At 46.7% G+C, this 25490-nt stretch overlaps 1 protein-coding gene across 3 annotated transcripts; it reads right to left on the bottom strand.

Annotated features, from left to right (window-relative positions):
- Positions 1-106: 106 nt before the first annotated feature.
- On the bottom strand, positions 107-24138 carry LOC144510208 (uncharacterized). 3 transcript variants are annotated; one of them, XM_078239703.1, is made up of 7 exons: positions 24007-24138; positions 22478-23062; positions 19696-19857; positions 18877-19093; positions 16353-16468; positions 4485-4600; positions 107-1403 (listed from the first exon to the last, which is right to left on the bottom strand). In XM_078239703.1, the coding sequence occupies exons 2-7, from the start codon at positions 23009-23011 to the stop codon at positions 1400-1402; spliced, it is 1149 nt and encodes a 382-aa protein (XP_078095829.1). In that variant the 5' UTR covers positions 23012-23062; positions 24007-24138; the 3' UTR covers positions 107-1399. The 3 variants fall into 3 exon arrangements, with proteins under 3 accessions (XP_078095829.1, XP_078095827.1, XP_078095830.1); XM_078239701.1 differs by lacking the exon at positions 24007-24138 and having other exon boundaries at positions 22478-23204; XM_078239704.1 differs by lacking the exons at positions 4485-4600; positions 24007-24138 and having other exon boundaries at positions 129-1403; positions 22478-23212.
- Positions 24139-25490: the final 1352 nt, after the last annotated feature.

Genomic DNA, 25490 nt, shown 5'->3' with positions numbered 1-25490 from the left:
TGGAGTCACATGTAAGCCAGACCGCGTAAGGACGGCAGATTTCCTTCTCTAAAGGGACATTAATGAACCAGGTGAGTTTTTATGAGTCAGCAATGATTTCATGGTTACGGTTAGACTTTTAATTCCAGATTTTTATTGATTTGATTTATTATTGTCACATGTATTAACAGACAGTGAAAAGTATTGTTTCTTGCGCACTATACAGACAAAGCATACCATTCATAGAGAAGGAAAGGAGAAAGTGCAGAATGTAGTATTCTAGTCGTAGCCAGGGTGTAGAGAAAGGTCAACTTAATGCGAAGTAAGTCCATTCAAAAGTCTGATGGCAGCAGGGAAGAAGCTGTTCTTGAGTCGGTTCTACATGTCCTCAGACTTTTGTATCTTTTTCCTGATGGAAGAAGGTGGAAGAGAATCCGGGGTGCATGGGGTTCTTGATTATGCTGGCTGCTTTTCCGAGGCAGCGGGAAGCGTAGGCAGAGTCAATGGATGGGAGGCTGGTTTGCGTGATGGACTGGGCTTCATTCACGATCCTTTGTAGTTTCTTGTGGTCTTGGGCAGAGCAGGAGCCATACCAAGCTGTGATACAACCAGAAAGAATGCTTTCTATGGTGCATCAGTAAAAGTTGGTGAGAGTCGTAGCTGACATGCCAAATTTCCTTCGTCTTCTGAGAAAGTAGAGGCGTTGGTGGGCTTTCTTAACTATAGTGTCGGCATGGGGGGGACCAGGACAGGTTGTTGAATTTCCCCTACCAAAAGATCATCAATTGTTTGGTTAGGGTGGATTTTAGAATGTGTAGTTTCAAGTCCCAGAAAATGATGGTTGATGTTGAACTTGCATTGAACCTTGGTTCGAGCACACCTGGAGCACTGCGTACAATTATAAAACACATCGCGAGACATTCACAAGAAGGATACCAGAACTCATGACGATTATCAATCAGGAAAGACTGAATAGACAGTGACTTGCTTAGTCAGAGAGACAGCAGGAAAGGCATTGAATAGAGGAAGCAGGTAGGAGTGAAGAGGGTGGGTGAGGAGGTATCAGGTGGAGCTCCATGCTCCTGAGTGGATCTGAGCAGTTTATCAACTCTTTTTTGCAGTGTCTCTGTGCAATGAATACATTTATTGTTTAAATGAATTGAATACACAGACAGTCTGATTAATGGAACAATGTGAACAGACCATTTCAATAACTTTCCTGGAACAGCAAGCTCGGGCTGTCACGACACAGCCACCGTTTCTAGGGCTTCAGCCAAGTGTATCCATAGAATTCGCTGCTGCCTGTTTCCCCCTTGCTCAGTGAGTGCAGCCCTCCTTCCCCATTCCCACTACTATTCGCCACCTGGATTGAGCAGCCATCTCACTGAGGGTTCACCTTCCTCTCTGAGGTTCCAATACATCAGCTGAAAAAGAAAGAACAGGCCATGATTAATTTTCATTCTCCAATTCGGAATTATAATCTCCTCACCACACCACAGAGTTACAGTTTATTCTCCAGTGAAAACCTAGAGTGCTTCACCCAGCCCTGCTCTGTCCAGCATTCTGTCCCAGCAACGAGGATTCCTGTTCAACTCTAAAAAGCCTCTCTGTCTAGGCCAAAGCCTCCTCCTCTCCTCTCTGTCTAGGCCAAAGCCTCCTCCTCTCCTCTCTGGACACTGAGGCCAAGCACAAGTCTAAGAAGAGAAAAGGTTGTTGGGGTTGAGGAGGAACTGCGATGGGATGGCTGCCTCTTTTTTAACGAGTCACATTCTTATGAATACAGGGTCACCCAAGCTAAAAGCTCCCACGGCATCAATTGAAGAAGATTGTTTTGGCAGAAAGGGCAAAGGAGAATCCAAAGAGCTTCTACAAATGCATAAAGAACAAAACAGTAACAAGGGAGAGAGTAGGGCCTCTTAAGGATCAACAAGGTCATCTATGTGCAGATCCACAAGAGACGGGTGAGATCCTAAATGAATATTTCTCATCAGTATTTACTGTTGAGAAAAACATGGATGTTAGGGAATTTGGGGAAATAAATAGTGATGTATTGAGGAATGTACATATTACAGAGAAGGAGGTGCTGCAAGTCTTAAAGTGCATCAAGGTAGATAAATCCCTGGGACCTGATGAGGTGTATCCCAGGACATTGGGGGAGGCTAGGGAGGAAATTGCAGGTCCCCTAGCCGAGATATTTGAATCATCGATAGTCACGGGTGAGGTGCCTGAAGATTGGAGAGTGGCAAATGTTGTACCTTTGTTTAAGAAGGGCTGAAGGGAAAAGCCTGGGAACGACAGGCCAGTGAGCCTCACATCTGTGGTGGGTAAATTGTCGGAAGGTATTTTGAGAGACAGGATCTACAGGCATTTAGAGACGCGAGGACTGATTAGGGACAGTCAGCATGGCTTTGTGAGTGGAAAATCATGTCTCACAAATTTAATTGAGTTTTTTGAAGGGGTAACCAAGAAGGTAGATGAGGGCAGTGCAGTTGATATTGTTTACATGGACTTTAGCAAGGCCTTTGACAAGGTACCACATGATAGGTTGTTGCATAAGGTTAAATCTCACGGGATCCAGGGTGAGGTATCTAAATGGATACACAATTGGCTTCGAGGGTGGTTGTAGAGAGTTGTTTTTCAAACTGGAGGCCTGTGACCAGCGGTGTGCCTCAGGGATCAGTGCTGGGCCCACTGTTATTTGTCATTCATATTAATGATTTGGATGAGAATATAGGAGGCATGGTTAGTAAGTTTGCAGATGACATTAAGATTTGTGGCATAGTGGACAGTGAAGAAAGTTATCTCCAATTGCAACGGGATCTTGATCAATTGGGCCAGTGGCTGATGAATGGCAGATGGAGTTTAATTTAGATAAATGCGAGGTGATGCATTTTGGTAGATTGAACCAGGGCAGGACTTATGGTAGGGCGTTGGGGAGAGTTACAGAACAAAGAGATCTAGGGGTACGTGTTCATAGCTCCTTCAAAGTGGAGTCACAGGTGGACAGAGTGGTGAAGAAGGTCAGAACATTGAATATAGGAGTTGGAATCATAGAATCATAGAAACCCTACAGTGCAAAAAGGGGCCATTTGGCCCATCGAATCTGCACCGACCACAATCCCACCCAGGCCCTAATGTCTTGTTGAAGTTGTACAAGACATTGGTAAGGCCACACTTGGAATACTGTGTGCAATTTTGGTCACCCTATTATAGAAAGGATATTATTAAACTAGAAAGAGTGCAGAAAAGATTTACTAGGATGCTATCAGGACTTGATGGATTGAGTTATGAGGAGAGGCTGGATAGACTGGGACTTTTTCCTCTGGAGTGTAGGAGGCTAAGGGGTGACCTTATAGATTTCTATAAAATAATGAGGGGCATAGATCAGCTAGATAGTCAATATCTTTTCCCAAAGGTAGGAGAGTCTAAAACTAGAGGGTATAGGTTTAAGGTGAGAGGGGAGAGATACAAGAGTGTCCAGAGGGGCAATTTTTTCACACAGAGGGTGGTGAGTGTCTGGAACAAGCTGCCAGAGGTAGTAGTAGAGGCGGGTACAATTTTGTCTTTTAAAAAGCATTTAGATAGTTACATGGGTAGGATGGGTATAGAGTGATATGGGCCAAATGCGGGCAATTGGGATTAGCTTAGGTGTGTTAAAAAAAAAGGGGAGCATGGACAGGTTGGGTCAAAGGGTCTGCTTCCATGCTGTAAACCTCTATGACTCTAAGAGCGGGAGTGCTCTCCCAAATGTACTGGTGTGAATATTTATCCTTCAGTCCAATGTCACAAAAGCAAGTCTTCCCTTCTTCTATTTAACAAATCTCTGGCAGTGTCTCCCAGTGTGTCAGGAGACGCTGGGCATCAGCAGCCTTGAAAGCAAGTCACAAAGATGGGGTTCTGGACCCTCCAATAATGAAGCACGTTTACAGACTTTGCTGGAACACAAAATGTCTTTAATAAGGAAAACAGTACACAGGTCCACCAGTTGCCCCAGTCCCTACCTGTCTTCTGCCCAAGTGAGGGCTCCACCCATTGGGGTGATTACCCACTCTCATCTCAATTGGTTCCTCAAGCCAGGTGACCCTCTTCTGCTGTGTTGCCCTTAAAGGGACAATCCCACACAGTGATTGTGGGGTTCATACACCCTGGAATAGATGTACCTTCACTGCCAGTAAGGAGGAGAATACAATCTCAGTGTGGAGCAGATTCCCCCTCTCCCTGCTGCTTCCCTCTTCTGGTAAGACAATACTCACCTTAACCCATCTAATACCTTTTTCATCTGCTAATTCTGATCACTGTCCTACACTGTTATCCTGCAAATGGTTGTCTTTATTCAGCATCCCCACAAAGAAGGAAAAAATAACCCCACAAGCACTGCCTTAAAGTTCTTCTTTGCCATGGTGAAAGTTCATTAACCCCGGATCCCAACTCCACTTGGATTTCCACAGTGCCTGCTGAGCATTTACATTCTGTAAGTCTGTTTTGGTGTTTTGTTAACATTTTACCGGGGATTCTGATGAGTTGACCCTTTAAACTTGGTCACAAAGCTGCCTCTTCTCCTGGACTTGCCGGTTAAGCGGTGCAGCACATCCCAAACTCCATCCCAGCGAGGCTGCTGCTTCTGAAACAATCAATGAGACATTTGGACTTCACTCAATGCAGGCTTCGAGTTACTACTTCAGGATGAAGAGTTGAGAGAGGTGGGCTTATGATTGCAATGTGCTTGTTGAAACAATCCCAGCAGAGGGCTGCTTCAGTGTTTCTACAGTAAGAAGTCTCACAACACCAGGTTAAAGTCCAACAGGTTTATTTGGTAGCAAATACCATAAGTGTTTCTACGGTGTTTCTATACAGCATTTGATCAGCTGCCATGTTCAGAAGCATCTGCTATGAAAGGGATTACTTACTGGAGGGTAAAGTGTTTGGGAGGGAAGGGATATTTTTTAGATTGATGGCAGATGGACAAAGGGCCCCAGAATCTCTATTATTTTCCTGTTTGTGTAAATGGTGCGGCTGCAAGCACAGGAATAAATATCGGGGATTGTGGTCAATGGTAAACAGGATGGATGTAGATTGGGGGCAGATGTTTGAGGGCAAATCAACATCTGGCATGTGGGAGGCTTTCAAGTGTAAGTTGATAGGGATTCCGGACCGGCACATTCCTGGAAGGATAGAAGAACAGTACAAAGAACAAAGAACAGTACAGCACAGGAAACAGGCCCTTCGGCCCTCCAAGCCTGTGCCGCTCCTTGGTCCAACTAGACCAACCGTTTGTATCCCTCCATTCCCAGGCTGCTCATGTGACTATCCAGGTAAGTCTTAAACGATGTCAGCGTGTCTGCCTCCACCACCCTACTTGGCAGCGCATTCCAGGCCCCCACCACCCTCTGTGTAAAAAACATCCCTCTAATATCTGAGTTATACTTCGCCCCTCTCACCTTGAGCCCGTGACCCCTCGTGATCGTCACTTCCCACCGTTCACCCTATCTAGCCCCTTCATAATCTTGTACACCTCTGTTAGATCTCCCCTCATTCTCCATCTTTCCAGGGAGAACAACCCCAGTTTACCCAATCTCTCCTCATAGCTAAGACCCTCCATACCAGGCAACATCCTGGTAAACCTTCTCTGCACTCTCTCCAACACCTCCACGTCCTTCTGGTAGTGCGGCGACCAGAACTGGACACAGTACTCCAAATGTGGCCTAACCAGCGTTCTATACAGCTGCATCATCAGACTCCAGCTTTTATACTCTATACCCCGTCCTATAAAGGCAAGCATACCATATGCCTTCTTCACCACCTTCTCCACCTGTGTTGCCACCTTCAAGGATTTGTGGACTTGCACACCTAGGTCCCTCTGTGTTTCTATACTCTTGATGGCTCTGCCATTTATTGTATAACTCCTCCCTACATTATTTCTTCCAAAATGCATCACTTCACATTTATCCGGATTAAATTCCATCTGCCACCTCTCCGCCCAATTTTCCAGCCTATCTATATCCTGCTGTATTGCCCGACAATGTTCATCGCTATCCGCAAGTCCAGCCATCTTCGTGTCATCCGCAAACTTGCTGATAAAAGCAGTTGCACCTTCTTCCAAATCATTTATATATATCACAAATAGCAGAGGTCCCAGTACAGAGCCCTGCGGAACACCACTGGTCACAGACCTCCAGCCAGAAAAAGACCCTTCGACCGCTACCCTCTGTCTCCTATGGCCAAGCCAGTTCTCCACCCATCTAGCCACTTCTCCTTGTATCCCATGAGCCTTAACCTTCTTAACCAACCTGCCATGTGGGACTTTGTCAAATGCCTTACTGAAATCCATATAGACGACATCCACGGCCCTTCCTTCGTCAACCGTTTTTGTCACTTCCTCAAAAAACTCCACCAAATTTGTAAGGCACGACCTCCCTCTTACAAAACCATGCTGTCTGTCACTAATGAGATTGTTCCGTTCTAAATGCACATACATCCTGTCTCTAAGAATCCTCTCCAACAACTTCCCTACCACGGACGTCAAGCTCACCGGCCTATAATTTCCTGGGTTATCCCTGCTACCCTTCTTAAACAACGGGACCACATTCGCTTTCCTCCAATCCTCAGGGACCTCACCTGTGTCCAAAGAAGCGACAAAGATTTCCGTCAGAGGCCCAGCAATTTCATCTCTCGTCTCCCTGAGCAATCTAGGATAGATGCCATCAGGCCCTGGGGCTTTGTCAGTTTTAATGTTCCCTAAAAAACCTAACACTTCCTCCCTTGTAATGGAGATTTTCTCTAACGGGTCAACACCTCCCTCCGAGACCCTCGCAGTTAACATTTCACTCTCCTTTGTGAATACCGATGCAAAGTATTCATTTACGTTCTCCCCTATTCCCTTGGGTTCTAAGCATAATTCCCCTCCTTTGTCCCTGAGAGGTCCGATTTTCTCCCTGACAACTCTTTTGTTCCTAACGTATGAATAGAATGCCTTAGGATTCACCTTAATCCTGCCTGCCAAGAACATCTCGTGACCTCCTTTGCCTTCTAACTTCCCATTTGAGTTCTTTCCTACTCTCTCTGTATTCCTCCAGAGCTCCATCTGTTTTCTGTTGCCTGGACTTAACGTACGCCTCCCTTTTCATTTTAATCAGATCCTCAATTTCCCTGGTTATCCACGGCTCTCGAATCCTACCTTTCCTATCCTTCCTTTTTACAGGCACATGCCTATCCTGCAGCCTTATCAATTGTTCCTTAAAAGACTCCCACATGCCAGACGTGGACTTACCCCCGAACAGCCTCTCCCAATCAACGTCCACCAATTCCTGCCTAATCCGGCTATAGTCAGCCTTCCCCCAATTTAGCACCCTGCCCGTAGGACAGCACTCATCCTTGTCCACTACTATCCTAAAGTTAACAGAGTTGTGGTCACTATTTGCCACATGTTCCCCTACCGAAACTTTGACGACCTGACCGGGCTCATTTCCCAGAACTAGGTCCAGTATAGCCCCCTCTCTAGTCGGGCTATCTACATACTGTTCCAAAGAACCTTCCAGTATGCATTTTACAAATTCCTCCCCGTCCAGAACCCCAGCTCTAAGCACTTTCCAGAGTATACCAGGGAAATTAAAGTCCCCCACTACAACAACCCTATTTTTTCTGCACCTATCCAGAATCTCCTGACATACCCTTTCCTCCACTTCCCGTGGGCTGTTGGGTGATCTGTAGTACACCCCCAGCATAGTGACTGCACCCTTCCTGTTTCTGAGTTCCACCCACAGTGACTCAGCACATGACCCCTCTAAGTTGTCTACCCTCTGCACCGCGGCAATATGCTCCCTAACTAATATCGCTACTCCCCCACCTTTTTTAGCCCCTCCTCTGTCTCGCCTAAAACAGTTATACCCCGGAATATTCAGCTGCCAGTCCTGTCCTTCTTTTAACCAAGTTTCCGTCACTGCAACCACATCCAAATTCCGCATAAGCATTAAGGCCCTAAGTTTGTCTGTCTTACCCGTTACGCTCCTCGCATTGAAGCAGATGCACTCCAGACCCACTCAGGTCATCCTCCTCCAGAGTGCTCCTCTTCTTAGCTAGCCTTGCCCTGACCTCCAGCTCAACTCCAGCCTCAGTATTTACCGACCTACTGCTTTGTTTCCCCCCGACCCCCGCCACACTAGTTTAAATCCTGCCGAAACACTCTAGCAAAACTCCCAGCCAGGATGAAGGATAAGTATGGCAAGTTTTGGGAACCTTGGATAACGAAAGATATTGTGAGCCGACTCAAAGAGAAAAAGGAAGCCTTTGTCAAAGCTAGGAGGCTGGGAACACACAAAGCAAGTGTGGAAGACAAGGAAAGTAGAAAGAAACTTAAGCAAGGAGTAAGAAGGCTAAAAGGGATAATGAAAAAGCGTTGGCCAGCAGGATTAAGGAAAATCCCAAGGCTTTATATATATATATATATATATACATATAAAGAGCAAGAGGGTAGCCAGGGAGAAGGTGGCCCAATCAAGGACAAGGGAGGGAATCTATGCGTGGAGCCAGTGGAAATGGGCGAGGTATTAAATGAGTACTTTGCGTCAGTATTCACCAAAGAAAAGGACTTGGTGGATGATGAGTCTGGGAAAGGATGTGTAGATAGTTTGAGTCATGTTGAGATCAAAAAGGAGGAGGTATTGGGGTTCTTGAGAAACATTAAGGTACACAAGTCCCCAGGGCCTGATAGAATATACCCCAGAATACTGAGAGAGGCAAGGGAGGAAATTGCTTGGGCCTTGAGAGAAATCTTTGTATCCTCACTGGCTACAGGGGAGGTTCCAGAGGATTGGAGAATAACCAATGTTGTTCCTTTGTTTAAGAAAGGTAGCAAGAATAATCCAGGTAATTACAGGCCGGTGAGCCTTACATCAGTGGTAGGAAAATTATTGGAGAGGATTCTTTGAGACAGGAGTTATTTCCACTTGGAAATAAGTGGACGTATTAGTGAGAGGCAACATGGTTTTGTGAAGGGGAGGTCGTGTCTCACGAACTTGATCGAGTTTTTCGAGGAAGTGACGAAGATGATTGATGAGGGTAGGGCAGTGGATGTTGTCTACATGGACTTCAGTAAGGCCTTTGACAAGGTTCCTCATGGCAGACTGGTGCAGAAGGTGAAGTCGCATAGGATCAGAGGTGAGCTGGCAAGGTGGATACAAAACTGGCTCTGTCAAAGAAGACAGAGGGTAGCAGTGGAAGGGTGTGTTTCTGAATGGAGGGCTGTGACAAGTGGTGTTCCTCAGGGATCAGTGCTGGGACCTTTGCTGTTTGTAATATATATAAATGATTTGGAGGAAATGTAACTGGATTGATTAGTAAGTTTGCAGACGACACAAAGGTTGGTGGATTTTCAGATAGCGATGAGGACCATCAGAGGATACAGCAGGATATCGATCAGTTGGAGACTTGGGCGGAGAGATGGCAGATGGAGTTTAATCCAGACAAATGTGACGTAATGCATTTTGGAAGGTCTAATACAGATAGGAAATATACAGTAAATGGCAGAATCCTTAAGAGTATTGATAGGCAAAGGGATCTGGGCATACAGATACACAGGTCACTGAAAGTGGCAATGCAGGTGGAGAAGGTAGTCAAGAAGGCATACGCCATGCTTGCCTTCATCGGCCGGGACATTGAGTTTAAAAATTGGCAAGTCATGTTGCAGCTTTACAGAACCTTAGTTAGGCCGCACTTGGAATATGGTGTTCAATTCTGGCCGTCACACTACCAGAAGGATGTGGTGGCTTTGGCGAGGGTACAGAAAAGATTTACCAGGATGTTGCCTGGTATGGAGGGCATTAGCTATGAGGAGAGGTTGGAGAAACTTGGTTTGTTCTCACTGGAGTGACGGAGGTTGAAGGGAGACCTGATAGAAGTCTACAAGATTATGAGAGGCATGGACAGAGCGGATAGTCAGAAGCTTTTTCCCAGGGTGGAAGAGTCAATTACTAGGGGGCATAGGTTTTAGGTACGAGGGGCAAGGTTTAAAGGAGATGTATCAGGCAGATTTGTTACACAGAGAGTAGTGGGTGCCTGGAACCCGTTGCCGGGGGAGGGAGTGGAAGCAGATACGGTAGTGAGTTTTAAGGGGCGTCTTGACAAGTAGATGAATAGGATGGGAATAGAGGGATATGGTCACCGGAAGGGTAGGGGGTTTTAGTTCAGTCGGGCAGCATGTTCGGTGCAGGCTTGGAGGGCCGAAGGGCCTGTTCCTCTGCTGTAATTTTCTTTGTTGTTTATTTGGGCAGAGAGAGAAGGCAGATACACCTCAGTACATAAGGAGGTGAAATCATATATATTAGAAAATGGACAGTCAACAGGATGTGCTCCAAATGCTGAGATTGTAACAGAGCGCAGGGAGAGACAGAGGGCAAGGGATAGATAGAAACGTGCAATCTTTAACATTGGAGAGGGTACAGAAAAGATTGACCAGGATGTTGCCTGGTATGGATGGGCACAATTGTAATGTGGAACTTGTTCAAGGAACAGCTACTACGCGTCCTTGATAAATATGTACCTGTCAGGCAGGGAGGAAGCAGACGTGTGAGGGAACCGTGGTTTACTAAGGAGGTTGAATCTCTTGTGAAGAGGAAGAAGGAGACTTATGTTAAGATGAGACGTGAAGGCTCAGTTAGGGTGCTTGAGAGTTACAAGTTAGCCAGAAAGGACCTAAAGAAAGAGTTAAGAAGAGCCAGGAGGGGACATGAGAAGTCTTTGGCAGGTAGGATCAAGGAAAACCCTAAAGCTTTCTATAGGTATGTCAGGAGTAAAAGAATGACCAGGGTAAGATTAGGGCCAGTCAAGGACAGTAGTGGGAAGTTGTGCATGGAGTCTGAAGAGATAGGAGAGGCACTAAATGAATATTTTTCGTCGGTATTCACACTGGAGAGGGACAGTGTTGTCGAGGGGAGTACTGAGATGCAGGCTGTTGGACTGGATGGGATTGATGTTCATAAGGAGGAGGTGTTAGCAATTCTGGAAAGGATAAAAATAGATAAGTCCCCTGGGCTGGATGGGATTTATCCTCGGATTCTCTGGGAGGCTAGAGAGGAGATTGCAGAGCCTTTGGTTTTGATCTTTGGGTCATCATTGTCTACAGGAACAGTGCCAGAAGACTGGAGGATAGCAAATGTTGTCCCCTTGTTCAAGAAGGGGAGTAGGGACAACCCTGGTAATTATAGACCGGTGAGCCTTACTTCTGTTGTGGGCAAAGTATTGGAAAGGATTATAAGAGATAGGATTTATAATCACCTAGAAAGGAATAATTTGATTAGGGATAGTCAGCACGGTTTTGTGAAGGGTAGGTCGTGCCTCACAAACCTTATTGAGTTCTTTGAGAAGGTGACCAAGGAGGTGGATGAGGGTAAAGCGGTTGATGTGGTGTATATGGATTTCAGCAAAGTGTTTGATAAGGTTCCCCATGGTAAGTTTTTGCAGAAAATACAGACACATGGGATTGAGGGTGATTTAGTGGTTTGGATCAGGAATTGGCTAGCTGTAAGAAAACAGAGGCTGGTGGTTGATGGGAAATATTCATCCTGGAGTTCAGTTACTAGTGGTGTATCGCAAGGATCTGTTTTGGGGCCACTGCTGTTTGTCATTTTTATTAATGACCTGGATGAGGGCGTGGAAGGATGGATTAGTAAATTTGCGGATGACACTAAAGTTGGTGGAGTTGTAGACAGTGCGGAGGGAAGTGGCAGGTTACAGAGGGACATAGATAAGCTGCAGAGCTGGGCTGAGAGGTGGCAAATGGAGTTTAATGCGGAAAAGTGTGAGGTGATTCACTTTGGAAGGAGTAACAGGAATACAGAGTACTGGGCTAATGGTAAGATACTTGGTAGTGTGGATGAACAGAGGGATCTGGGTGTCCATGTGCATAGATCCCTGAAAGTTGGCACCCAGGTTGATAGGGTTGTTAAGAAGGCGTACGGTGTGTTAGCTTTTATTGGGAGAGGGATTGAGGTTTGGAGCCAGGAGGTCATGCTGCAACTGTACAAAACTCTGGTACGGCCGCATTTGGAGTATTGCATACAGTTCTGGTCGCCGTATTATAGGAAAGGGTGCAGAGGAGATTTACCAGGATGTTGCCTGGTATGGTGGGAAAATCGTATGAGGAAAGGCTGAGGGGCTTGAGGTTGTTTTCGTTAGAGAGAAGAACGTTAAGAGGTGGCTTAATAGAGGCATACAAGATGATCAGAGGATTAGATAGGGTGGATAGTGAGAGCCTTTTTCCTCAGATGATGATGGCTAGCACGAGGGGACATGGCTTTAAATTGAGGGGTGAGAGATATAGGACAGATGTCAGAGGTAGGTTCTTTACTCAGAGAGTAGTAAGGGCGTGGAATGCCCTGCCTGCAGCAGTGGTGGACTCGTCAACGTTGAGAGCGTTCAAGTGGTATTGGATAAACATATGGATGATATTGGAATAGTGTAGATTAGATGGGCTTTAGATTGGTACCACTGGTCGGCGCAACATCGAGGGCCGAAGGGCCTGTACTGCGCTGTAATGTTCTATTAACTGTGGAAGTTAGGAAAAATGGAATTCTAGCTTTTGTATACAGGGCTGAATACAGAAAGACGTGATGATGTCATATCTATGTAAGTCTTTGTTCAGGTCGCAGTATTGTTGCTGTTCTCGGCACCCTGTTATAGGAAGGTTAGAAGTGACATGGAAAAGGGAGCAGTGAAGCAGCAGCCAAAAATAGATCCCTCCCCTGCCCCTACTCTTTGCTCCCTAGGCCTCATCTATCCTTCATTGATGATAGGGATGTTGTCTGAGGAGAGGTTGGGTCGACTGGGCCTGTATTCACTGGAGGTAAGAAAGAGGAGATCTCATTGAATGTATAAAATTCGGACAGGGCCAGACAGACCGCAGAGATGTTGTTTTCTCGACTGCGGTGTTCTAATAAGCGTCACAGTTTCAGGATATGAGATAGGCCATTTAGGACTGAGGTGAGGAGAAACATCTTTCCTCAGAGGGTGCTGAACCTGTGGAATTCTCTACCACAGAAGGCTGTGGAGGCTAAGCCACTGAATATACTTAAGAGACAGATAGATTTCTAGACTCTAAAGGTATCAAGGGGTATGAAGAGGGCGCTGGAGTATAGTGTTGAGATAGAGGATCAGACGATCATACTGTATGGTGGAGCTGGCTCGATGGGCTGAATGGCCTACTCCTGCTCCTATTTTCTATGTTTCTATCTAAGGTCGACTGGGAGCAAAAACTTTATGGTGGGACAATTGAGGAACAGTGGAGGACTTTCAAAGTGATCTTTCACAGTGCTCAGCAAAAGTATATACCAGTGATAAGGAAGGACTGTGGAAAAAGAGATAATCAGCCACGGATATCTAAGGAAATAAAGAAGGGTATCAAATTATACCCTTCTTTATGAAGGGTATGAAAGAAAGAAAATGCATACAAAGTGGCAAAGATTTGTGGGAAACTAGAGGATTGGGAAATCTTTAAAGGTCAACAGAAAGCCATGAAAGAAGCTATAAAGAAAAGTAAGAAGGATTACGAGAGTAAACTAACTCAGAATATAAAAACAGACAGCAAAAGTTTCTACAAATATATAAAACGAAAATGAGTGGCAAAAGTAAACATTGGTTCTTTAGAGGACGAGAAGGGGGGATGTAATAACTGGAAATGAGAAAATGGCTGAGGCATTGAACAGGTATTTAGTGTCGGTCTTCACAGTGGAAGACACAAATAACATGCCAAAAATTGATGACAGGAAGGCTATGGCAGGTGAGGACCTATAAACTATCATTATCACGAAAGAGGTAGTGTTGGGCAAGTTAATGGGGCTAAAGGTAGACAAGTCTCCTGGTCCTGATGGAATGCATCCCAGGGTACTAAAAAAGATGGTGGGGGAAATAGCAAATTCACTAGTGGTAATTTACCAAAATTTGCTGGACTCTGGGGTGGTTCCCGCAGATTGGAAAACAGCAAATGTGACGCCTCTGTTTAAAAAAGGAGGTAGACAAAAGGCAGGTAACTATAGGCTGGTTAGCTTAACGTCTGCAGTAGGGAAAATGCTTGAATCTATCATCAAGGAAGAAATAGCGAGACATCTGGATATAAATTGTCCCATTGGGAAGACGCAGCATGGGTTCATGAAGGGCAGGTCATGTTTGACTAATTTGGTGGAATTCTTTGAGAACATTACATGTGCAGTGGACAATGGGGAAACTGTGGATGTGGTGTATCTAGATTTTCAGAAGGCATTTGACAAGGTGCCGCACCAAAGACTGCTGCATAAGATAAAGGTGCACGGTGTTATGGGTAATGTATTAGCATGGATAGAGGATTGGTTAACTAACAGAAAGCAAAGAGTGGGGGTAAATGGGTGTTTTTCTGGTTGGTGATCAGTGATTAGTGGTGTGCCTCAGGGATCAGTGTTGGGACTGCAATTATTTACGATTTACATAAATGGTTTGGAGTTGGGGACCAAGTGTAGTGCGTCAAAATTCGGAGATGACACTAAGATGAGTAGCAGAGCAAAGTGTGCAGAGAGCGCTGAAAGTCTGCAAAGGGATATAGATAATCTAAGTGAGTGGGCGAGGGTCTGGCAGATGGAGTACAATGTTGGTAAATGTGAGGTCATCCATTTTGGTAGGAATAACAGCAGAATGGACTATTATTTAAATGGTAGAAACTTGCAGCATGCTGCTGTGCAGAGGGACCTGGGTGTCCTTGTGCAAGAATCACAAGGAGTTGGTTTACAGGTGCAGCAGGTAATTAAGGCGGCAAATGGAATTTTGTCCTTCATTGCTAGAGGGATGGAGTTTAAAAACAGCGAGGTTATGTTGCAGCTGTATAAGGTGCTGGTGAGGCCACACCTGGAGTACTGTGTACAGTTTTGGTCTCCTTACTTGAGAAAGGATATATGGCACTGGAGGGGGCGCAGAGGAGATTCACTAGGTTGATTCCAGAGTCGAGAGGGTTGGCTTATGAGGAGAGACTGAGTGGATTGGGGCTATACTCATTGGAATTCAGAAGAATGAGGGGCGATCTGATAGAAACATATAAGATTATGAAGGGAATAGATAAGATAGAAGCAGGGAAGTTGTTTCCACTGGTGGGTGAAACTAGAACTAGGGGGCATAGCCTCAAAATAAGGGGGAGCAGATTTAGGACTGAGTTGAGGAGGAACTTCTTCACACAAAGGGTTGTGAATCTTTGGCATTCCCTGCCCAGTGAAGCAGTTGAGGCTACCTCATTGAATGTTTTTAAGGCAAGGATAGATACATTTTTGAACAGTAAAGGAATTAAGGGTTATGGTGAGTGGGCGGGTAAGTGGAGCTGAGTCCACAAAAAGATCAGCCATGATCTTATTGAATGGCGGAGCAGGCTCGAGAGGCCAGATGGCCTACTCCTGCTCCTAGTTCTTATGTTTTTATCCCTCAGCTATTCCCTTCATGGAGATAGGAGGGTAAAGAAATATAGAGACACAGAGAATGTAAAACACAGAAAGTGAAATGGGAAATTTAATCAGGTATTAAAATTTAATTAGGCTTACCAGGCTGATTTCGGGGATGGTGGGACTGATGTGTGAGGAGAGATTGACTCGGTTAGGATTGTTTTCACTGGAGTTCAGACGAATGAGGGGGGATCTCATAAAGACTTATAAAATTCTAACAGACCTAGACATGATAGATACAGGGAGGATGTTCCCGATGGTGGGGGAGTCCAGAACCAGGGGTCACAATGTGAGGATTCAGGGTAAACCATTTAGGATGAGGTGAGGAGACATTTCCTCACCCAAAGAGTGCTGAGCCTATGGAATTCATTACCACAGGAAGTAGTTGGTGCCAAAATATTGAATGCATTCAAGAGGCGGCTGGATATAGCACTTGGGGCAAAAAGGTTATGATCAAAGGTCATGATCAAAGGTTATGGGGAGAAAGCAGGATTAGACTATTGAGTTGGACGATCAGCCATGACTGTAATGAATGGCGGAGCAGGCTCGAAGAGCCAGATGGCCTCCTCCTGCTCCTATCTTCTATGTTTCTATGTTTCATTGTATTTTAACATTTGGAGAAGTTGTGAGAGGGGAAAATAAGTGTCAAAGACACAATGACAGAATAATTATTGGAAGAATGAAAGAGAGAATCGAGAGGAATATCCAGAGGAATAGTCAGACAGAAAGGTTATTACCATATTGGGTTTTGAGGCACAGGCTGCAACATCAGATAAATGAGAATTGGGAACTGAGAAACCAGAGTGTAAAATGATCCACAGGGAATACAGGAGGCAGCAGCTGGTGGACTGCTTACCAACACACTCACGATGGGCTGAATGGCCACAGAATGCGCAATCACTCTGTACATGGGATCAGAAACACAATTACCTTGATAACTCGTGCAGTTTTTTTCTGAAAGGTTTTTCTACGAACACTGTTGGATAGATGATCCTGACTCCCATATTGACAGGAATCACCTTCATCGAGGTGGAATGTGCTGCCTCCTGTGACAGGAAGAACATGACAAAAGCAGGAGATCAAAGAACAATTACAGATAAAATGTAGAGTCTCTCTGTTCTGTGCAGAATCTAATTCACATATTCTCTTTGACAAGATGTCAAGTGAATGTCACTCACACCAAATCTGCAAACTTTCCATCAAATTCAGTTTCCTCATACACCTCGGAGGCAGACACATCTCAGAAAGACACCACCACCAATACAGCACTCCCTCAGTACTGACCCTCTGACAGTGCGGCACTCCCTCAGTACTGACCCTCTGACAGTGCGGCACTCCCTCAGTACTGACCCTCTGACAGTGCGGCACTCCCTCAGTACTGACCCTCTGACAGTGCGGCACTCCCTCAGTACTGACCCTCTGACAGTGCGGCACTCCCTCAGTACTGACCCTCTGACAGTGCGGCACTCCCTCAGTACTGACCCTCTGACAGTGCGGCACTCCCTCAGTACTGACCCTCTGACAGTGCGGCACTCCCTCAGTACTGACCCTCTGACAGTGCGGCACTCCCTCAGTACTGACCCTCTGACAGTGCGGCACTCCCTCAGTACTGACCCTCTGACAGTGCGGCACTCCCTCAGTACTGACCCTCTGACAGTGCGGCACTCCCTCAGTACTGACCCTCTGACAGTGCGGCACTCCCTCAGTACTGACCCTCTGACAGTGCAGCACTCCCTCAGTACTGACCCCCTGACAGTGCGGCACTCCCTCAGTACTGACCCTCTGACAGTGCGGCACTCCCTCAGTACTGACCCTCTGACAGTGCGGCACTCCCTCAGTACTGACCCTCTGACAGTGCGGCACTCCCTCAGTACTGACCCTCTGACAGTGCGGCACTCCCTCAGTACTGACCCTCTGACAGTGCGGCACTCCCTCAGTACTGACCCTCTGACAGTGCAGGACTCCCTCAGTACTGACCCTCTGACAGTGCAGCACTCCCTCAGCACTGACCCTCTGACAGTGCGGCACTCCCTCAGTACTGACCCTCTGACAGTGCGGCACTCCCTCAGTACTGACCCTCTGACAGTGCGGCACTCCCTCAGTACTGACCCTCTGACAGTGCGGCACTCCCTCAGTACTGACCCTCTGACAGTGCGGCACTCCCTCAGCACTGACCCTCTGACAGTGCGGCACTCCCTCAGGACTGACCCTCTGACAGTGCAGCACTCCCTCAGTACTGACCCCCTCTGACAGTGCAGCACTCCCTCAGTACTGACCCTCTGACAGTGCGGCACTCCCTCAGGACTGACCCTCTGACAGTGCAGCACTCCCTCAGTACTGACCCTCTGACAGTGCGGCACTCCCTCAGTACTGACCCTCTGACAGTGTGGCACTCCCTCAGCACTGACCCTCTGACAGTGCGGCACTCCCTCAGTACTGACCCCCCTCTGACAGTGTGGTACTTCCTCAGTACTGACCCTCTGACAGTGCGGCACTCCCTCAGCACTGACCCTCTGACAGTGCGGCGCTCCCTCAGTACTGACCCTCTGACAGTGCGGCACTCCCTCAGCACTGACCCTCTGACAGTGCGGCACTCCCTCAGCACTGACCCTCTGACAGTGCGGCACTCCCTCAGTACTGACCCTCTGACAGTGCGGCACTCCCTCAGCACTGACCCTCTGACAGTGCGGCGCTCCCTCAGTACTGACCCTCTGACAGTGCGGCACTCCCTCAGCACCGACCCTCTGACAGTGCGGCACTCCCTCAGTACTGACCCTCTGACAGTGCGGCACTCCCTCAGCATTTCACTGGGAGTGATTTTGTGTTTAAATCTCGAGAGTGAACGTTAAACTCATAACGTTCACAACAGGACCTGGGTGAAAGTGTCCACTGAGCCACAGCTGGCACCTTAGAACCTCCTGGAAAATTTACAACTTTATCCCTGACACTTCCAATACCCTCAATCTCCCAACCCAATTCCCACATCCTGGAACTCCTCCGTTCCAGCCACCTGCAACCTCCCGTCCACCCCCATTGATCTGTGTGGCCTGCTGTGAGCTCCTCCCCCCACCACTCCAATCCCTGGCTCTGTCACCATACCCACTAACCCCTTCTGTCCATCTGTGCCCGAATTCGTACCCAATTGTCCCCAATACCAACAAATGCAGACAATGCTGGAAAAACCCAGCAGTTGAAGCAGCATCTGTGAAGAGAGAGAGAGAGACAGCGTTGATGTTTTGAGTCTGTATGGCTTTTGTTCTCCACAGACGTTGCCAGAGATGCTGAATGTTTGAGCATTTTGTTTTTATCTCAGATGTCCAGCATCCGCAGTATTTTGCTTTTATTATCGCCACTACCAAATCTGTTTATTTTCAATGCTAATTGCTCGCTAATTCCTCATTCTAAAAGTGACCGTGAGGAGAATTGAACAATATTCACACATTGACCATCTCACCATTTGCCTCACACAAATTGCCCGAGTCTGATGCCCATCTTTTTTGGAAGAAGATGTGGGAATATTGCTCAGAATGTTCCAGGTGGTGGTGTGGCGGACATTGGGAAGGGGCTGTGGAATTGTGAGAGAGATGCAGAGAATCCTTGTGCCCATGCAGACTGAGATCTCTCAGAAACAAAGTTGCTGAACCGCAGGAACAATAATGTTTAAGGAGTTCCTACACAACAGAAAAAGAAGGCATTATGGCTACTTCCACACTGTCAAGCGGAAACACAGTTAACCTCAGAGCAAAACCTGTTAAACACATTCCTTTTACACTTGTCTGACACGATTAATTACTACCCAGCACAGGAATGTAAAATCGGTTCATGTGAGCATTCTGACTCAGTGTCATGTTTGTGAGAGTGTTGGCAGGAGTTGCTGACGGAGAGAGAACCCTGAGAGGGTTCAACATAACTCAACCACTGGCTGAGATTAGAGAGCACACACAGGCTCAGCAGCTGCTAGCAATGACTTCCATGGGGTGGGGGAAGAGAGTCAGTGACCCTAGGGGGGCAGTGAACCCTAGAAAAGGGAGAAAAGAGTCAGTGGCCCCAAGGAGCGTACTGATAACCTTGGTGGTGGGGAGATAAAGTGTCAGTCACCCCGGGGTGCTGATTATGGTTCCCTTATGCCTCCAGGGTTGAAGTGGGGAAGGGTGCCAGTGGCCCCTGATGGTGGGGCTTGTTGGGGTGGGGGCTTGTTGCACATGTGTGGAGAGGGAAACGTACCCATGACCCTGTGGGTAGACCGATGCCATGGACCCCTCTTTAATCATACCTGTTGCTTTTCTTTTTGTCTTATCTTCTCTTCCAACTGCAGCTTGTCCTGTTTCAGCAGTGAATTCCTTTCCTGAAGATCAGCGATCCTGTCCAACAAGCGACATACCTGCTCCAGATACTTCAAACCTGGAGGCTTCAGGCCCGATGCTTCCCATTTCTCCTGAGACACACAAGATGCAGAAAGTCACAGGGGAGCCAGTTCCAGCTGGTAGACAGCACAAAAAGGCAGCACTGAGGTGAACTCAACTCCAGTCTCTCAAACCAGGGAGTGGTGTTAAATGATTCAACTCAGATTCCCATTAAAACCTGAACCTTCAAACCCACAGGTAGTTAGTTACGCACTCATAAAACAACAACTCAAACTCAGCTCAGAGCTGCCAACAGAAACCAAATTTTGGCAACATTCCACACTGGAAGCTTTGGCACGGAGTAAGGAGATGTTAGAGGGTGTGGAGGATTCACTGAGAGGTGCTGCACATTGCCACATCTCTCACATACACTCACAATACAACTATGATAATTAGCACAGTTATATTACTGCAGCAGGAATCCACCGAGGGCAAATGATTCAGAGATATGTGTCCAAACCTCCTGGTAGCTGGAGAATTTAAATTCAGTTACTTAAATACATCCAGAATTAGAAATTGGTATCAGTAATAGTGACAATGAAACAATCGGAGTGCTGTCAAAATCCAGGTGGTTCACTCATGTCCTTTTGGGACAGAAATCTGCTGTCTTTACTCAGCTGCTCCAGGAAACCAGGAATAGAACAGGAGCCTAACATGAAAACAGAGAAAATAGGAGCAGAAGGTCCTTCGAGCCTGCTCTGCCATTCAATATGATGGTGGCTGATCCTCCATCTCGACACCATGTTCCTGCACTCTCCCCAAATCCCTTAATGCCTTTCGAGTTTACAAATCTATCTATTTCCCGCTTAGATATATTGAGGCTTTTACACACTGAAAACATTTTACATTACAAACATACACCCCCTAACCCAACAATTACTGCTTCAATCTGATTCAACGGCTCTATCCCAAGTGACTGCCCAGTTGCTGCCCACCATCTGAACATAACTAGACACTCAACTACTACACAATTAACAGGTACTTGGTCTCACCTCCATGTGATTCCAGTCCCATTCTGAAATGGCTGAGTAAACCACTCAGTTGTGTTGAAGCAGGCAGTTCAATGCAAGTAGTAAAAATAAATCATAGAATCCCTACAGTGCAGAAAGACGCCACTGGGATGATCGAGTTTGCACCAACTTTCTGACAGAATATCCTGTCACCCCACACATTTCCCATAGCTAATCCATCTACACATCTTGGGACACAAAGGGGCAATTTTACTGTGGCCAATCCACCTAACCTGCACAGCTTCGAACTGTGGAAGGAAACCGGAGCACCCAGAGGAAACTACTGTGCCAACGTGCTGACTTCAAAAAATGACACAGACACACACACATAGAACATTACAGCGCAGTACAGGCCCTTCGGCCCTCGATGTTGTGCCGACCAGAGAAACCAATCTAAAGCCCATCTAACCTACACTATTCCAATATCATCCATATGTTTATCCAATGACCATTTAAATGCCCTTACACATTCACACATTGATGTATATACAGACTCTCAAACTGATCCACACAGACACTGCAAGTTTCTGTGCACACAAACAAGAGTGACAGTTGAAATTGTGCTCAGAGAGTGAATAGATTGTAATCATGAAGGGTTAATGTAGCTGTTCTGATACACAAGGTGCCAATTCCGAAGAAGTCTCCTGTAATTCCTCTGGAACCTGAACCGAACAAGTTGGGATCACATATAACATTCCAGAATATTCCAGACTGCTGGGACATGGAAATAGAGTTCTTTGCGTTCGGAGGCTTGATTGGGCATCAGGGATGACCAGCTAGCTAGCTCCAGGGGCCAGGAAAAGAGTGCTAGAAGAATAGGCTGCAACAGAGAGTGCCTCTCAGACAATGAGAGGGCTGTTGGGGAGTGAGGGAGGTGACGGACTGGTCTGATAGCCTCTGCATGATTTTGAAGAGCATGGGAGTTATCCTGGGGCTAATATTTATTCCTCAATCATCAACACAAAAATAGATTTTCGTGTCATTACCACATTGTTGTTTGTGGGACCTTGCTGTGCAAAAATGGCTGCTGCATTTCCTACATTCCAACAACTCAAATGTTTTTAAGTGTTTAATGTTTAGGAACATTCTGAAGGTGTGAAAGGTGCTATAGAAATTTAAGTTCTTTCATTTTTTTTCATTCTTTCAACAAAGTATATCACTGCTTAGGTTTGAAACAAAGCATGGATCTCAGCCAAGGATTGAGAGAGATTCCTTCTTCTCTCACCCAGTCCTGGGCACTCTCACGCTCCTTAATCTGCCAGCTACACAATTTACTGTCATGTTTGATATTGTGTCAGACAGCAATCTCCACACAGTTTGTTTTCTAAACTCCTGCACAGTAACTGGTTTAAAGGCCACTTACGAAAACCAGACCTAGATCATTGGCAGTCTCTTCCTCAGATTACTCAGATCCATTCCTTTCTGTACTGTGACGAACCTTCTTCTAAACTCACCAGGTTGCTATTGCTAATCCAAATCCTCCAGACACGACTATTCCACCTTCCACACTCTGGAAATTTCAATTCACCTCAAACTCTGCTGCCTGTTCACACCAAGTCCCAGCACCCTCTGTGCCCACTGAGCGACACTGTCTGCTGGTCCAGTAATGTCACTATTCAAACATGGTCAGTCTGGTACTCACCTCCAGGCGGCCATTCATGCTGTTAGTGACTGAGCTCCTCCGAAGGGTGCAGCGAGTGCCTGGCACTGCCCCCTTGCCGCAGCTGGTGAGCACGGGCTGTGACTGGGCCAGGGGTTTGAAAGACAGGAGTGAGTGCCGATGACCCACTCCACCAGACACAGCCTCCCAGGGTCGAACTACTTCTCTCTGGTTCCGTGACAATGTTCTCTGGAGGACCTTCTCCAGCTTTTGGTGTACTGGGTCCAGTGGAGGGAGGGGGCTGTTCAGGACGCCCACCTCTGGGCCTCGGCCCACCTGCAGCTCTGACTGATGCCGTGCCAAAGGTGTTGACATGGAAACCTGTGGGATTTGCCACAGGCTGACAGTGTGGGAGAATGCAGATCGGTCTCGCTTGGAGCATGGGATCAAAGTGCAGCAGGCCTCAGTGCGCGAGAGACTCACTCCAGAATCTTCCAGCTGGGACTTGCTGACAGCCAAAGTCCCACCGCTTGACCCTGACAGACCACTATCCACTGATCCACTCTGGGAATCCATCTTGTGTAAGGCTGAAGTGTTGCTGCTGTCTCCAAGGAGGGAGCTTTAGCTCTTGAGAAGGAAATATTCGGTGAGTAAAATGGCTTTAATAAATGTTCAGTCCCAATCGCTGCTGGAACTTGGAGAATGTGAAACCCTTGAGGCAGCAGCAGAGTCATATCCTCAAACCCAGGGATCATCTAATCTTACACCCACAGCATCTTACACAATTCTCCTCCAATCCACTAAACACACCCTCAGACTCTCATTCTTTCAGGACCAATTTTCAAAGAAACAAAACCAAATGACTGAGCGGGAACTGCTGGATTTTCAGGACCTGACAGTGTAACCAGTGGAGGAGGGGAGAGAATCTGAAAGAGAAAGAGAGTGAGACACAGAGAGAGACAGACAGACAGATACACAGAGACGGGAAGAAAGAGATAGAGACAAAGATAGAGACCAGGAGATAGACACACAGTCAGAGACACAGAGGAGGGTGGTGTTGGGGATGGGGGAAAACTGAACAAGGTGAGACAAAGCAGAGACATGGGGGAATGAGACAACTGGTCAGTGACAGAGGGCACAGTCAGGAAAAAAGCAAGGAGAGATTGCACAAGAGAAACAATAAAATGGAGTGGGAGAGTTATGGAGAAAGAGACAGGCAAGAAAAGACAACGGAAATGACAAGAGACAAAGAATCAAAGAGAAAAAGGCCAAGGAAGATATAGCTTCCTCCTCTCATCCTTACTTATTTTTATTATTTTATATGTTATATTATTTACATTTCTTCCATTTTTAAAAATATCTTGCTTTCCATCTTGTTCCCTCCGACCCTCACTCGGGCTATCTGTTACATGTCTCAGGTTGTCCTTTGACACTCTGTTTACCTTTGTTCTGCCATTTACACAATCTGATCTTTTAATGGCCGCTATCAGCCCCCTTCCCAGCCATGACCATCAACATTTACACTCCCTGTCTTTTTGTGAATGACATCTGTCAGTTATCGCACCCCTCACAGTATAAATCTCATCCTGTTTTCTGTCTTCAGCTCTGATGAAGGGTCATCCGGACTCGAAACGTTGGCTCTATTCTCTCTCCACAGACGCTGTCAGACCTGCTGAGACTTTCCAGCATTTTCTGTTATTTTTTCAGATTCCAGCATCCACAGTATTTTTTAAGATTAGCAGGGTATTTTTTAAGATAAAGTCGCATTAGTCCCAGATGACCAGAGGCTTTGAGGGGGAGAGCCCTGGTGGTGATTAAACCTGAGAGAAGGAAAAGGATGTGGAGATGCTGGCGTTGGACTGGGGTAAACACAGTAAGAAGTCTCACAACACCAGCTTAAAGTCCAACAGGTTTATTTGGTAGCACAAGCCACAAGCTTTCGGTTTGTGAATGTTTGTGAACAGAACTCCCACTCACCTGACGAAGGGGCAGCACTCCAAAAGCTAGTGGCTTTTGCTACCAAATAAACCTGTTGGACTTTAACCTGGTGTTGTGAGACTTCTTACAGAAGGAAAAGGAACAGGGAGAGACAGAAGGAGAGATTCTCCATGCTCCCCTGTGGCATAGAATTCCTACAGTGCAGAAAGAGGCCACTTGGCCCATCGAGTCTGCGCCAACAACAATCTCACCCAGGCCCTATTCCCGTAACCCCACATATTTACCCTGCTAATCCCCCTGACACTAAGCATCAATTTAGCATGGCCAATCAACCTAACCAACTTTGGAGTGTGGGAGGAAACCAGCGCACCCGGAGGAAACCCACGCAGACAGATGCAAACTCCACTCAGTGACCCGAGGCTGGAATTGAACCCAGGTCCTTGGTGCTGTGAGGCAGCAGTGTTAACCACTGTGCCACTCCAAATGCCGCATGTTTTGCAGTGGTGAAGGTGGCTTGCCGTGACGGACAGCGGGATCTTCTGGTCCCGCCACTGTCCATTAAATTTCCCGTAGAATCCACTCCCACTGCTGGGAAACACACCAGGAACCAGAAGATCCTTTCCGCAAGAATGGATGGAAAATTCCAGCCAGATGGAGAGGGAGAAAGCAGTGGGGCGATGGGGAAAGGGGGAGCATTTGTGTGACTGAGAAAGGGGGAAGAGAGAGAGAGAGGAAGATTAGACAAAAATTTAAATTTTGGACTCTGTGTCTGTAAGAAGAATCATATTGGGATTGAAACGTTAATTCCTTTTCTCTCTCTCTGCAAATGCTACCTGACCCTGTTGAGATTATGCAGCAGTTTCTGATTTCATTTTTGAAAAAAATCACAAATGTGAAATAAAAACCAACAATGTGGGAAGTGAGGAGCAGATCCATCCACCAGAGGTCTGATTGTCAGGATGGAGTCCAGAGGCTGGGCAGGTCTGCTTAGGGATCTGCCCAGGGCTCTCCGCTGAGGGCTCTGCCCAGGGGTCTCCGCTGAGGGCTCTGCCCAAGGATCTGCTCAGGGCTTTGCCCAGGGGTCTGCGCCAATGGCTCTGCCCAGGGGTCTGCGCCC

The sequence above is a fragment of the Mustelus asterias genome, chromosome 22, assembly GCF_964213995.1.
Source record: "Mustelus asterias chromosome 22, sMusAst1.hap1.1, whole genome shotgun sequence".
Taxonomy (NCBI): Eukaryota; Metazoa; Chordata; class Chondrichthyes; order Carcharhiniformes; family Triakidae; genus Mustelus; species Mustelus asterias.
The sequence above is the reverse complement of the archived record's forward strand: the minus strand, read 5'-3'. Positions and strand labels throughout refer to the sequence as shown.